Here is a 15,572-nt window from a genome sequence, read left to right as displayed (position 1 = left end):
CATTGCTGCGGTTCTGCCTCGGCCTCCAGGACCATCGGTGTTGCCCGGTCCCATCTGTTCTCCATCTGCGTCCAGGGTACCACTACCATCGGCTTCATCTCCATCAGTCACGCCCCAGGTGTTGTCAGCCAAGTCTCCACTATGGCTCCTCCCTCCGTCGACTCCACCGTGGGCTTTCATCCTGGCTGTGCTCTGGATTCTCGCCTGACTACTCCTCCATTCCTGGCCTGCCTGGCTCCTCCCCCCATCATTACCACCTTGATACTTGGTAACCATGGCACTTTGTCTGCCTTCTTCTTCCTTGGATTACAGTAATGAAGCACAGTTATGAAGAATTTAGTTGGGAAATGTGCTTACTTGTCATCAAAAATACTGTCACTATGCTAAAAATCTTAAAGGTCTTAAACAGATTTCTTCATGCAAAATATAATTCATTTATTTATTTTGATTTTAGGGTGAAAGTTTTTTGTTGGGGAGTGATTTCCTTTAAAAAGATTCATCCAGCTTACTTGTTTTAAAAATTTTGCTTGCTATAATTCACCAAAATTATCTTACCGTAATAGAACTCTCCCTCTGTGGAAACAAAAATATGACTGCAGTTTGCTTGTACACTATAATAAGCTGTATTATTTTATAACATAATAATACATCACATTATAGAGCCATACCTGTCCCTGAGTGGTCCACATCAGGTATGTGCATGAAGTGTGCCGACACGTTTCCGCTGTCCTCTCCGAACTCATTGCTGGCCACCAGCGTGTAAATGCCGTTATGAATGTGAGTGGGAATGACAAGCTGCAGACAGCCGTGGTACTCCGTATCTGTGATTTCATGGATTTCGGTCCTAATGTACTGCTGCTCCTCCAGCAGCTTTCCCTCGTGGTACCAGTGCAGATCAGGCTTTGGGTTGCCCGTCACAGTGAAAGGGATGCACCAGTCCTGGTTCCTCACAGGCTGGTATAGCTGCACTATAGTAGGGGGAACTGACCCAGAAGAAAGAAGAAGGAGCAGAGGAACGAGAAAGAAGGAAAGAGGGGAGGAGAGGAAGTGTAATCACAGGATGTTCCACAGGAGTAAACAAGAGGAACGTGGAAAAATTTGCTGTAGTTTGACGACAGGAAAGTGTCTGACAGCACATGGAATGGAGGGGCAGTAAAGAAGGATTCTAGGGTGAGAAATACAAGAGAATGATAAGAAATGAAGAGGCTTACTGTAATATTACAAAACAACTTGAAGAAACATGCAATGCATAACCAAAAGCAAAATGGATAAAAGGATGTCGTCAAAGACTAAAAGCTGGTTGTTAACTGGTTTGTCACTGATAAGTTAAGAGAAAAATTAGATGTTATGTTAGCAGCAGAATTTCCAAGCTGCTCATCAAGATGCAATGAGCCATGTTTGATGTCAATTAATTGAAAAGTATTTTTTTCTTGCATTTGTTCTGGGCGTTTGCAATGTGCCATGTTTGAATTGCAAGCATGAATTGTATGGCTTCAGGACATTTGAAATATCTTTTAAAGCTTGCCAGCCCCAGTTTACTGTACAAATAAACTACCGTTCAAACGTTAGATATTTTAAAAATATAATTAATTTTTGTGATGACAAAACTGAATTTCCAGCAGCCGTTATTCCAGTCTTCAGAGTCACATGATCCTTCATAAATCTTTCTAAAATTCTGATTTGGTGTTCAAATCATGATAAAAATGTTTTCAGGATTATTTGATTCTTTCAGGCAAGTTCAAAAGAACAGCATTTATTAGATTTTTTTTCTCTAAAATCTTACTGGCACTTTTTTAAATGCACACCTTGCTGAATACTGGCCCCAATCTTTTGAATGGTAGTTTATTTTGTTTTATGGAAAAGAACAGCTTGGACCTTGTGCTAAACATCTGCTTTTGTGTTCCAGGAATTGGAAGCGTTTGGAATGATATGAAGGTGAGTAAATAATCTTCATTGAATCTGACTGAAATCAACTATTCCTTTAACTATGAAAGAAGCAATAACAACCACATAAAATAAAATGGGTAAATTCTACCAGAAGGCTTAAAGCTTACTATTGAGTGGGAAAGCGTTGAAAAGTTTTTCAAGCAGTATTATGCAACAATGTGAGTTTTTTCAGGCCCAGTAGACTAATGTGATAGCTTGAGGGGAAACTTCCTGAATCTTAAGCATTTGGCACATTTTCAAATGTATCTTGAGCTCTTAAAAACCGCCCAATAGTTTTATTCTCTTAAAGGAATCTCCACACACATGCCATCTAATCTCCACACACATGCATGTCAAATGACCCAGAACCTCAAATTCAGTTTGAAATCCTATTATTTTGTCAAAATGTCAAAATATAACTGGAAGACATCAAACATACAAATCATAGAAAAATATTAATTACTTACAATGTTTGTGAGTGTGACTGCTCAATGACATGAATTATTTTTCACAAATTCCGAGAAGCAAATTGCACCTTTAATAAACAGCCACATTCCACCACTGAAATAATAATGGAAAATGGTAAAACGATTAGAGGTTGAGTGATTTTTACTTACAGCCCCAATTGAAAGTTTGGACACACTTGACTTGAATTTATGTTCCTTGCACTTTTGATTTAATGGTTTATGTTTGACTGCTTCAAATTTGTTTCGTAGACAAAAATAAATTGTGCCTACATTCAGTATCAATTGCCCTTCAAAATTACATTTTTTTTTTTTTTTTTTTTTTTTTTAATAGATGTATTGGAGCAGATTGTGAAAGAAAGACAGTCAACAAGTGTCTAGCAAACATGTGAACTCCTTCAACACTGTTTAAAATTAGGATGCGCCTCATGATTTTGGTTGAGGGAAGCCCAGAGTGTGCAGAGCTATAAATGTTGACCATGTAAAGGGCAAAGGGTGGCGACTTTTAAGCTAGAATATAAGATATTTTAGATTTAACATTTTTCACAACATAATTCCCATACTTCCATCTCTTTTATTTCATAGTTTTGACGACTTTACTTTTATTTTAAAATTTGGAACATAGTCTGATGGAAACCTAAAATTGAAAGGCGCAGTAAGCGATTTATGAGAAATACTGTTGACATTTGAAATCAACCCAAACAAACACACCCCTCCCTTCATTGCTCCGCCCTCAAAATGCACGAACACACAATGCAAGAGTGGATGTATCTTTATCATAGCTTTATCGAGGCAAAATAATGAAAAATAAAGCGAAGATGAAGAAGGAACAAGGAAGAAAAAAAAAAACATTCAGTACTAGTGATGGGTCGGTCATGAACGATTCGTTCATTTTGAACAAATCTTTAATCTGACTCGGGACTACCGAGTTGTCTATGAGAGTGATTCGTTCATTTTGTGTCGACTGCGCATGCGCAACATCCTATGGGTTCTGTACAGGAAACAGAAATTATTAGTTCATCTCTCGAGACTTCGGGTTCGGGTTCGGGTTCGGGTCCGAGTCTTTCGTTCTTCCCGTCAGTCCCATAGAGGCTATGCTGTCAGTACCGTTAAAAGAAATGATTAGTTCACCTCTCGAGTCTTCGGGTCTGATTCTTCTGAGTCTTTCGTTCTTTTGTCACATGACGTAATGTGACAGCGCAGGAGTCTGGACACAGAAATAGTGAATAATTCCCAAAAAATAATTTCTTAAAAACAAGCGCATAGTCAGTTTTTTTTTTAACAGTGACATGCTGCGCTTTTGGTCTCAAATTATAGATTTTTTTATTCCTTAAAATTTATCATTTTTTAGAATTTCTGTCATGATGGTTCTTTTCCATATGAATGTGGTACTAAAGAGTTGGTAATGCTTTTAACTTTATCTATGATGGGGAAAATCACTTTGATAAAGATACCTATATATAGCCCAATAACAACATGCAGTTACGTGACATTAAACCGAACGACTCAAACCAGAGATAAGAACTAATTAATTCTGTATCCGGTACCAACTGCACAGCTTCAGCCTATGGGGCTGTCACGTAATGAACGAACGACTCGAACCTGACGACTCAAAAGATGAACTAATCAATTCTGCATCCGGTACCGACTGCATAGCTCAGCCTATGGGGCTGTCACGTGATGAACGAATGACTCAAACTCGAAGTCGATAGACTCGAAACGTGAACTTATCAATTCTGTATCCGGTACTACAGACTGCAAAGCTCAGTTTATTGGGATGTCGCGGGATGAACAAACTGCTTAGATCGGGAGGTGAGAGGTAAACTAACAGACTGCATAGCCTGAAGACCCTGATAAATTAATTAATCGTTCCTGTTTCTCATAATTTGGCCTTTCCTTGCATTGCAATTTTTTTCTCATTCTAAATGCGATCAACATTTGATGTGTTTGGGGATTTTGGCTATTAACATGTAACATTTTAAATACATTCTGCTGAAATGAATGAAATGACTCGAAAAAAGATTAGTCCATTTTGATGAACGAGATTCAAAGATCCGAGTCAGTAAAATGATCCGAACTTCCCACTACTATTCAATACACAAAAGTATACAAGCAAGAGTTTGATGTTAGTTGCCAGCAGAATACCAGCTCCAAACAAACAATGACTCAAAACTGTCCTGTTACTATAGCTAATAGGGTTGGGCAACGATTAATCGCGATTAATCGCATCCATAATAAAAGTTTGTGTTTACATAATATATGTGTGTGTACTGTATATAGTTATTTAGTCTATATAAATACACACATACTGTATGTATGTGTATATTTAAGAAAAATTTGGTATTTATATATAAAATATTCATATATAATATAAATTATGTATAAATATATCTACAGTATATACATGCAAATTTTTCTTAAATATACACATACATATGTGTGTATTTATATATACAAAATAATTATACACAGTACACACACATATATTATGTAAACACAAACTTTTATTTCGGATGCGATTAATCGCGATTAATCGTTGCCCAACCCTAATAGCTAACATTACAATAACAGTATATCTTGGTTCAGTGATACATAGCAAAACCAATGTTACCTTTTCAGGCCTTCCCGCTTAGGTCTCTCTAGCGCTGGAAATCTTTTCCAATATTAACGTGGGTCCTAAAGCTCTTGCCTAATCATAAACCTTCTTTTTCCAGTGATATTCCACTGACCTTTTTGTAATGTCTCTCAGCCATCTCTCTTTCTACAGTCTTAAAATTTCCCTCTTGCTCACTCTCTCTCCTCCCTCATCATGAGTGTAAACGCCCCCTACCGCTGATTGCCAAGTGTGTTGTGGTGCTCGGTCCGATCCACTTTCAACAGCATTTCTCAGAAATCACTTACTGCATGCTTAACATTTAACACTAGTATTGTTTATTGAAGTATTGAGTTCTATATTCTCATGATGATATTGTTAAATACAAACCAGATTCGTTCAATTTAGAAACCTGACAATAGGAGTATCCCATACATGGAAACATAACCACATGTTCTAGTCTTCTAGTTCATGTTCATCAGCAGTGTTGGGAAAGGTTACTAGGTTACTAACTCTTTAAAAAAAAATCTAATTATGTTAAATTGTTACTTTTTAATGGAAATTAAGAAAACTGGCTGACTTTTAAGTTCTTCTGTATTAGTCCTACAGGATTGCACAATATAGGTACCTCTCAGAGAGATTTTCTTGCAGAGAAAATCTTTGGTCTTTTATTAGTTTATAAACTGTGATACATTAAATAAAATTCATCCTCTATGTAAGTGGTTTTAAGCTGTTTCGCCTTGAATAGTTTTCATTCATGGTGTAAAAGGATGAGGATGCAACACAACCTGTCCATGTTGGCATCTGCCAAATTTGGATTGCTTCTAACCAAGTGAGAGATGGATTTGCACTAAAATACAATTCTACTGATTCATATGCCATTGCTAGTTATTTTTTAAGTGAAGAAATTAAGATCTGCACCAAGATCCAATAGTGATGTCCAATTCATGACATCACCCCTCAATGAATCGCTTGAACTGGTTCACAGTTTGCAATGAATGATTCATTTATGTAATTGACTGATCCAATTGCATAAGTTAATTACTCTCTGATTCAGTGATCCAGCTGGAGCGAGTCTAACAAGTTAACAAATCAACTAGTCTTGTGCAACAAAAAATAAGCCAAGAACTGTGAGTAATATGATCCTCAGAGCAGTGTACTGACTCCGAATGATTCATAATAATGTCGGACTGAACTCTAACCTGTTTTAGCTCTGTTCTATCTGAGTGACTAGTAGGACATTAACCCCCTCTCTCTTTAAATTGCTATTTTGAGCATGAGGAAGGAGCACATTCAAATGAAAAAAAAAAAATATATATATATATATATTTATAGTTTTATATAATTTTGGAATAATATTTATACTTTTATATAATTATGGAGTAATATTTCATCAAAGTTTCTTTAAATCAAGTACACAATTTGTGTGCTTGGTCTATACCACTCGTCACCACTATTTGAGCTCTAGGCCTTCTGTTAGAGGGGAACTGGAATGAAACTTAACTTGGGGCTCACTCAAATGAACAAAACAATGCAAAGCAAATCTACTTCTTCTGAGACTGAGTTCTTACAAAGAATATTGAGAAGGACTGAAGCCTCATTCTGGCCCACAATGTTCTCGGCACTACAGGTGAGCTCTCTGCCGTTGTCATCAGGTGAAAGTCCAATTAGAGTCAGCACAGACTGAAGCTCGATTTTGCTGATCTGTGAGAAAGAAACCGCATCAACTCGAATATGTTTAAACATCAATCTAATATTGGCTGTTGTTATGCTTCATAGAATTAGGTAGACTCCATTTGAAACTTACGCTTTTAAATTTACTGAAGAAAATCTAAACTTGGCCATGTGAAACTCGTTACCATGATGCTAGGGTGTTATGAGTGAGTACCAGGGTGTTGTTATGTGGTTTCTAGGGGATTCAGGGTCATTTATAAGTGGTTTCTTACTGACCAAAGTCAAGCAAGACCACCCAAACAACTTTCTACACTGAGAAAAATTATACTTCCGACCAATTTTGGACCAACCAAAAATATTCTTTCATTTGTTACAGCCAAATTTACAACCCCATTTCCAGAAAAGTTAAGACATCTAGTCAAGAATCTGTGGTTTGTTAATTCTCTTGAACCTTTGTTTAACTGACAAAAAAAGACAAGATTTCCAATGTTTTTACTAACTGACTTAAGTGTATTTTGTAAATAAAAAACAATAGATTTTGACCATGATTTTGATGGCTGCACACACTCCAAAAAAGTTAGGACAGAGGCATGTTTACCATTGTGTCACATCACCTTTACTTTTAATTACACTTTTTAATAGTTTGGGAATTGAGGATACTAAGTGTTGCATTTTTGCAAGTGGAATTTTTGCCCAATCTCACCTGATACAAGACCGCTGCTCAACAGTCTGTGGTCGTTTTTGTCGGATTCTCCTTTTCATGATTAGCCATACATTTTTAATAAGAGACAGATCTGGACTGCAGGCAGGCAGTCAAGCACATCCCTTCTACGGTGTAGAGTGTCTAAGAAACCACTCTGTTGTAGCACGTGCAGAATGAGGCCTGGCATTGAAAGATGTCATCTTGATGGCAGTATAAGTCTCTGTACAATCCCAATATATGCCTTCACCTCAATGGTACCTTCACACATATGCAAGTCACCCATACCGTTTGCACTGATGAACCCCCATACCATGGCAGATGTTTGCTTTTGCACCGAATTCTTTGCAATCTTGCATTGAGAAATGTGATTTTTAAATTGTTTGAGAATTCTCTCATGAAATTTGGCAAAGCCATGACCAGTCTTTGCTTATAAAGATGTTCCTTTTACCCTCAATCCCAAAACCATCACCTTTTACCAATTCACATACTTATTGTGGACTGTTTCAAAACAGTTTTGCTTGGGTATTCTATAGCCTTTTCCCTTTTGTTTTGCCTCTGTCCCAACTTTTTTGGAGTGTGCTGCATCCATCAAAATCAAAATACAATTAGTTTGGTCAGTTTTGGAATTCTTTTCTTTGTACTTTTGTTAGTTAAATAAAGGTAAAAGAGAATTTACAAATCACAGATTCTTAATTTGATTGAATTTTATAAAATGTCCCAATTTCTCTGGAAATGGGACTGTATTTTATTTTTTTCTCAAATTTTATTTAAAATGTTATTTAATATAAATCAAAAGTATTTGCCCCAAGACAAAAACATTCAAAGAACACATTTTATTTATTATAAAGACCATACTTACGTAATTAATATATTTTCTTTAGATATAAGCCAAATGTTACTTAATAGGTCAACATAATAATATAACATAATTTCACTATAAACAAAAGCTAAATTAGCACAGCATAATATGAAAGTCAAATTTACACTTAAGATACAACTTAAATGTTTATTGTAATATCGTTTTAAAATATGCATTATATTTTCCTTTATGTACTAACAATTTAATTAAATTAATAAACCTCACAAACATTACTGCAGTCAGTAAAGCAAGCCATTCTGCACATCTGGTACCAAGTGAAAACACTATTCAAAATTGTTCTTTTAAATTTTTCTCCTCTATGAGTCTATGAGATTTCTCATAAGTCTATGAGATGTTTTCAGTCATTTTATCACTAGGCAAAAATACAAATCTTTTCGCTTACAAAATCATTCATAACTGTAGCACAAACTGTGCTGGGCGAGTTACATGTCATACTCAGGGTTAGGATTAATGCTGTTTGTTATGCTCGCCATAGTCTTCTTTATATGCAGTGACACCAAACATCCCAGGTGAACAAAGCACCATTAACTGGAGCTAAATAATCCATGTTCTTATTCTACATCTCAGCATTTAATCTGTTTTACAGGCTGCTATACCATGGGTGAAGGCTCCTTTAATGTAAGTATAGTGAGCATTTTAAATATTAATGGAAACATAATGCTTTCATGGGCTAGAGTCAAGCATCTGGGGTTTCAGCGCTGTGATCAGTCATGATTTTTGAAAGCCCATTATAGGATGCTACAGAGATTAAATGTTTAAACGTATTTAATGTGTAAAACTGGCGCAAGGAGTAGAGAGGTTAAAACTGATGTGAGGATGGGAGATCCGTACAGGCCTACGACAAGGGCTATCATAAAACATGATCACTGTACTTCAGTTTAGCATGTTAAACACTGTATTCTACGGAGCCCCTAGAGGGACATGGTGATGGAAAAAATACGAGATGGGAGAAAAAATAGATTCCAATGCTTTTGTTATCCCACGAGAAACTTTCGCAAAACCTTTGCGCTCCCCCAAGAAATTTTGCACTTGCGTGCAAAACTTTTATGCTCTTTGTGAGTGAATGCAAAGTTTCTCGGGGAATGCAAAACATTTGCGAGAGAACGCAAAAGCATTGACAAATAATGTTTCCTCCCATCTCATATTTTTTTCCCTATAGGGGCTCTGTAGACTTCCACCAAGTTTATCATCATGATCTAAGGTTACTTATGATTTTGTGGAAGATCTCATGATGTTCATCTTCAAAGAATAGTCAGTTTACAATCAAATCTTCTGAAGAGACATGATCAGTTTATATGATAAATGGATTAGGCTTTCATTCACATATAAACATTAATCAACACACATGCATAGAGCACATTAAACATGGCATCCGAGAACCAACAAGGTTATTCTCGCTGGTCAAGAACGATTGAGCTTCTCTTTACCATATTTGATGTGTTTACCTATATGTGTGTGTTAATAAAAATGTTTATATGAATAAAAGCCTAAATTACATTACATTACAAATGTTCATCATATGAAGCGATCGTGTCTCTTCAGAAGACTTGGATTAAACCACTCAAATCATATGGATTGATTTTACTCTTACCTTATCTGTTTATGAACTGTTTGAAGTGTCAAATAGATTTGATGGAATGAACTTTCAATGGAGGGACAGAAATATGTAAAGTTTTATTAAAATTATCTTAATTTGTGTTTTTCAAATATAAGTCAAAGTCTTAAGGGTTTGGTAACTGACAATAGAATTTTCATTTTTGGGTGAACTATCATTTAAAGGGGTCATGACATAGATTTTTAAAATTATTTTACTATGTTCCTTGAGGTTCACTTATAATGTTAATAAAAAAAATTTGCACACACATTATGTGTATATATATATATATATATATATATATATATATATATATATATGTATGCATGCAGAGTGTCAGAATGAAATAATATATATAATTAATAATTTATACACTGAACAAAATTATAAACGCAACACTTTTGTTTTTGCCCCCATTTTTCATGAGCTGAACTCAAAGATCTAAGACTTTTTCTATGTACACAAAAGGCCTATTTCTCTCAAATATTGTTCACAAATCTGTCTAAATCTGTGTTAGTGAGCACTTCTCCTTTGCCGAGATAATCCATCCACCTCACAGATGTGGCATATCTAGATGCTGATTAGACAGCATGATTATTGCACAGGTGTGCCTTAGGCTGGCCACAATAAAAGGGCACTCTTATTGGGGGCAAAAAATGGGGGCAAAAACAAAAGTGTTGCTATTGCACATGCTTTGAAAACATTATACATATACAACTATCATTTACCGACAAAGCATTATGAAATCATTTTGTGTTTTTCAAAATTAAAGTTGAGTTTGTGATGCAGCTGCTGTCAGATCCAATATAGTTGGCTGCTTCATCTTTCAACAAAAGTTTCTTTGCAAACTCTCCATGTGCCTCATTTACAAAACAAAATGCTTCATACAAACAAATAATCCTTCGACGCAAATCAGGACACCATTAAAATTAACCAACACTTGTTTCCAGTGCTGGGATCCTGCAAATTTATTTCTCATATCATGACCCCTTTAACATCATGGCTATAATTACATCCGTCAACAAAAATTGGAATGTGAAGTAAAGCACATTGCATTGTGGGATACAATATTGCACACAGTGTTTGAATACACATTTAGTAGGTTGACCACGTATTCTAAACCTATAGACAATTTGTATGCTGCCTACAATATGCATACTGCAGAAACAGTAAGAGCACTATGTTAGTATGCTATTCCAACTAGCTTTATACTTAAAGGGCAAACAGGGTGTTACCTCATGGCTGGTTGAGAGAGGAGGGTGATCACTAGAATTTAAGCTCCAGGATAGCTCGGGGGTCGGGGATCCAGACACATTGCACATCACAGTAGCATCACTTCCTGCCATTAGACTGACGACAGCAGGGATGACCTCGACATGTGGATACTCTGAAATAAGGACAGAAATTTCACGTTTTTAAGAACTATGCTTTAATACTTCTAACCACAAACTGTGCAAATTAGATGTGCATTAAGTGTGTTTGAGTTCCATTACTACATGACGGTAGAGTGAGTCTAGAGAGGGCTTTTGCCCCTCCTCCTTCCAGTAGACACTGCAGACCCTCTCTCTCACTATCATCCAACCAGACTTGGATCCAGATGTTCTCACATGCACATTGCAAAGGGTTCCCAGAGAGCAACCTATAGCGAACCCAAACAGATTCAGGAACCGAAGGCTGCTTTGTATGCTGCACAAACAGCCCACTGTACATAGTTTTGTAAATGTTATTATTGAAAAGAAGATCTTACAAAGTCGACAAGTTTGAATTACGAATTGCCATCCAAGAGAGTGTTGATAAGTTATTGTCTCTGAGATTCCTACAAATAGAAAAAAAGAAGAAAAAAAAAAGACTCAATTACTTGAAAGTAAAGATTTCTTTGAAACATCACAGATTTGTTAAATAATTACATTTCAATTAAGTTTTTAAAAAATAGACTCACAGATATTGAAGTTTAGAATTGTTGAAGAAGGCCAACGTAGATACATATGTCAGGTGAGTATTGGTCACTGTTCTGTGGGAGACAGTAAATGCTCACATAAGTTCTGCTCTTCTATAAAGTGTCAATATTTTCTTAAAATATCAAATACTCACAAATTCCTGAGATTCGAGTAGAACTTCATATGGTCCTCGTTAATTGTAAATAACCTTTTTTGATTTGAGATATAGCTGTGGAAAGCAAAAGGAATGATTACAAAAGTGCTGTGGTACATTGATGAATATACCACAATAGTATCATGATTTATTGAAGATGATTCTCATCTTCGTATATCATGATATTTAACTATCATGGCAATGGCATATGTTAAAAAACATAGTTGTACCATAGTACTGTGATTTATACACTATTGTTCAAAAGTTTTTTTTGTGTTGTTATGATTTTTAATGTTGTTCAAAGAGGTCTCTTATGCTAGCCAGGGCTGCATTTATTTTATTACAAATACAGTAAAAATAGAAATATTGTGAAATAGTTTTACAATTTAAAATAACTCTTTTCTATTTGAACATTTTTCCTTGTAAATTATTCCTGAGATGGCAAAGCTGAATTTTCAGCATCAGAATTTGTTTTTTTTTAATCATAATCAGTGCTGAAAACGGTTGTGCTGATTATTACTTGAGTGAACAAGTAAATACAAAAAAACAGTAAACAAAAATCTGAATTCTTTGATGAATAGAAAGTTCAATGAAATAAAGTAACAATGCCTTTATTGTCAGTTTCGATCAATTTCAAGCATCATTGCTGAATAAAAATAAATCTTACTAAATCTAAACCTTTAGACGCTATTGTACTTCAAAGAACTACTATGCTATTACCATGGTACCTTATAAAAAACTGTTTTTTTATTGTATTTTTGTTACTTTTTTATTAGTAAGTTTCAGTATTAGAATATATGAACTATAGGTAACTATATAATTAATAAAGCCAATTGTTTTCAGTGAATGTTTTTCTTAGTAGGCTACAGCATGGTATTTACATTGCAGTCTATTTTCAAGAAAATAATGATACTTTTTTTTGCTAGCGTAATACGTTTCAGTAATATTATATGAGAACATAATTTAACAAGGTAGCTAAGCGTCTAACAAATAAATTCAAGTCAACTGTTTTCAAGGCGCACTGGAATGCAAAAACAGTGATTATAAAATTAGAGCAAAATTGAAAATATCAACAGGCAGTTCTCTTTTTTTTCAGAGACAGCTTAAATAGACGCACGGTAATTTGATATCAACCGTCACCATATGAACAAGTTAATAAAGGTGCGCGTGAAAAAGCTATGATTTCACTACAGCGCGCGCACATGCCTGGAGTGGGTCCAGTGAGCCGTTGTCGTGGAAACGGAGTGACATATTTGCGTAGGCGCCGATGCCTATTGCTCTGCGGACACGTTAGACTACTCCCCAACTAGCCTATACACAACAATTCATGGAATAATGTACGCGTAAAACTGAATTTTATTCGGAAATAACAGCAGTTTATAAGCGTTTCCCTCACGGCAGGCCTAAAGGACATTTTTCTCCCAAGACCAAGACATTTGACGGTCTCTCAAGCCAGTCAGTGCTGCCTAATGCATATCAGATCATCACTGATTTAAATCTCTGTGAAGCGGACGCTCTATCTTCACCGATATGCATCTAATAGAGTTATGTCGCTATGTGGCCGATTTATACATTTGAGTGTAAGCCGATTGTGTTTTCTATTTTTTTCTTTTTTTCTGCTATGGTAGAGAAAGTCAGTTGAGGTGAGTCAGCAGCCCCACTAAATTATTCTCTGAGTGATCATCTTTATATATATATATATATATATATATATATATATATATATATATATATATAAACCTTTAGATATGCTATCATGTCAACTTATCGATTGTATACCGTGTCCCCGACACCTTCCCTTCAACCGCTCTCATCCTCTCTCACACACGACATGATGTCTGTTGCATGTCACCCTATGGTCTTGTTTGATGTCAAGAGCTCGTACGCACGCCCTGAATTATCGTAGCAAACTCCACACATGCTCATAGCCGTGGCTGAAATGGTCAGGCTGTGGATGTCATGGAATAGCACTGCACTAAACTTATTTTGTCCCTCGACGAATTGAGGAATCTACCCACACACCTCACGCGCACACGCTCACAAACACACGCGCATGTTTTTTTTTTTTTTTTTTTTTTTTCCTTCACGCATCCGTGAAGCTGGAGGAGCAGGTCTCCCGGTTTATTTCTCACTAAAACACTGCACTTACATATCCGTAATGTTTTCCATATCAGACTCTGGCACCAAGACAGGGAAATCCTCGATCCCTGGTTCTTGATCGATACACGAGATCCTCGAGGCATTGCAAAAGCACGACACAGGACAAGCCGAGCTGAGCCTCAGCAGCCCGAATAAAACCCCACACAACCCCCAGCAAGCCATTCCATGAACCCCTGTGGTCATAGCAGGTCTAGCGCGATGCATTCACTGTTGTGTAATGTCTTGTAGTATTTTCAGCAATTCCGAGATGAGACGCCGCTGCTGTGGGATGCGCAAAGACGTTGTGCGCGACGCGAGACTGTCATGAGTGGCCTTTTCTGGTCTCCGCAGAAAGGTGATAACGCAACGGGGAAATGTTCGCGTGCCAATATGTTGCGCTATCCGGGTTTTGCTTCTTCCAGACGCGGTGGTAAAACGTGTGGCCGCAGGCTGTGTGTGTCTACGGGCTGCGGTGGTGACGCTGACGTCTCACATCCAGCGCTGAGGAAGAAAACAAGCGAGACAGTGTGCGTGTGCGCGCGCGTGTGAAGAGGCAGCAGCGCGTACCTGCAAGCGCCTATTGATTACCGACCGCATCTCCCTCAGCCATCGCTGTAATTACATGTGGAGGGGGACGTTAAGATGCTCTCAGCGATGTCATATCGGCAATAATTGATCACCTATGTTGTCAAGGGGCTATCTTTGGGAGATGCATATTGACAGGGACGAGGAGATTGGTATAGGCTGTCAAATATGTTTTTTTTTAATTGTTTTTTTTTTTATCGAGTAATTTGGGAAATTGCTTGATTGTTTTCATTTGTTCGTCTGTTTAACAGTTCAATATGAGCTGGCTGTGTTGCTTTTCCATCCTCTTTTCAGCAATCCTACCACAACTTCATGAATAGCCATTGGAGTGTGACGTGCTGTTTGACGCACAAGATGGGCTGCATCTAGAAAAATAATTACTAAACAAAAATGCCAGGATGTTTTTTTTTTTTTTTTTTTTTTTTACTGATGTCAGTCTCGCATTCCAATCGCAGTGTAGTCTATGGCAAGGAGACGAAATAATATTAATAATAAATTATAAATTATATTACTTTGTTTGGGGTGTTTACCGAATTATCAGTTTATGTGAACTGAAGGGAACGGGCGCGAGCGCTATGATGAATTCGGAAAATGCACGTTTGAATCTCACATTTGACGTCCGTGTTTATCTTGTGAGAGAAGTTAGAGTCCATCTGCACTAGATTCCACGCGTTATATGAACATTTGAGTTAATTTCAGCATGTGTACACACTGAGGGCCCTTGGTTTAGGAAGTCACTATAGTAGCACAAGCCAAAAGATGAAGTGAAAGGTGACGGACTGTTATATTTTTTACCAGGAGAGGGCGACAAATGCATTAGGCAACACTTTTTTTTTTATCCCGGTCAATCCCTAAGCACAATGATTACATTCCGGCCATTAAAGCCACCCTTTTGGTCTTAAAGAGAGGCACCTGTACAATAT

At 36.7% G+C, this 15,572-nt stretch overlaps 1 protein-coding gene across 2 annotated transcripts in view; it reads right to left on the bottom strand.

Annotated features, from left to right (window-relative positions):
- ntrk2b (neurotrophic tyrosine kinase, receptor, type 2b) overlaps window positions 1–15,014 on the bottom strand; it is a 33,454-nt gene extending 18,440 nt beyond the window's left edge. For both annotated transcript variants that reach the window (XM_084114785.1, XM_084114786.1), the window contains exons 1-9: window positions 14,075–15,014; window positions 11,926–12,000; window positions 11,774–11,845; window positions 11,582–11,650; window positions 11,328–11,473; window positions 11,070–11,221; window positions 6,555–6,687; window positions 669–983; window positions 556–573 (exon numbers count right to left, since the gene is read on the bottom strand). In XM_084114785.1, coding sequence (XP_083970911.1) covers window positions 556–573; window positions 669–983; window positions 6,555–6,687; window positions 11,070–11,221; window positions 11,328–11,473; window positions 11,582–11,650; window positions 11,774–11,845; window positions 11,926–12,000; window positions 14,075–14,289 — 1,195 coding nt within the window. In that variant the 5' untranslated portion in view covers window positions 14,290–15,014. The remainder of the gene's footprint in view (window positions 1–555; window positions 574–668; window positions 984–6,554; window positions 6,688–11,069; window positions 11,222–11,327; window positions 11,474–11,581; window positions 11,651–11,773; window positions 11,846–11,925; window positions 12,001–14,074) is intronic.
- Window positions 15,015–15,572: the final 558 nt, after the last annotated feature.

The sequence above is a fragment of the Abramis brama genome (genome assembly GCF_963993115.1).
Source record: "Abramis brama genome assembly, chromosome: 5".
Lineage (NCBI taxonomy): Eukaryota > Metazoa > Chordata > Actinopteri > Cypriniformes > Leuciscidae > Abramis > Abramis brama.
The sequence above is the reverse complement of the archived record's forward strand: the minus strand, read 5'-3'. Positions and strand labels throughout refer to the sequence as shown.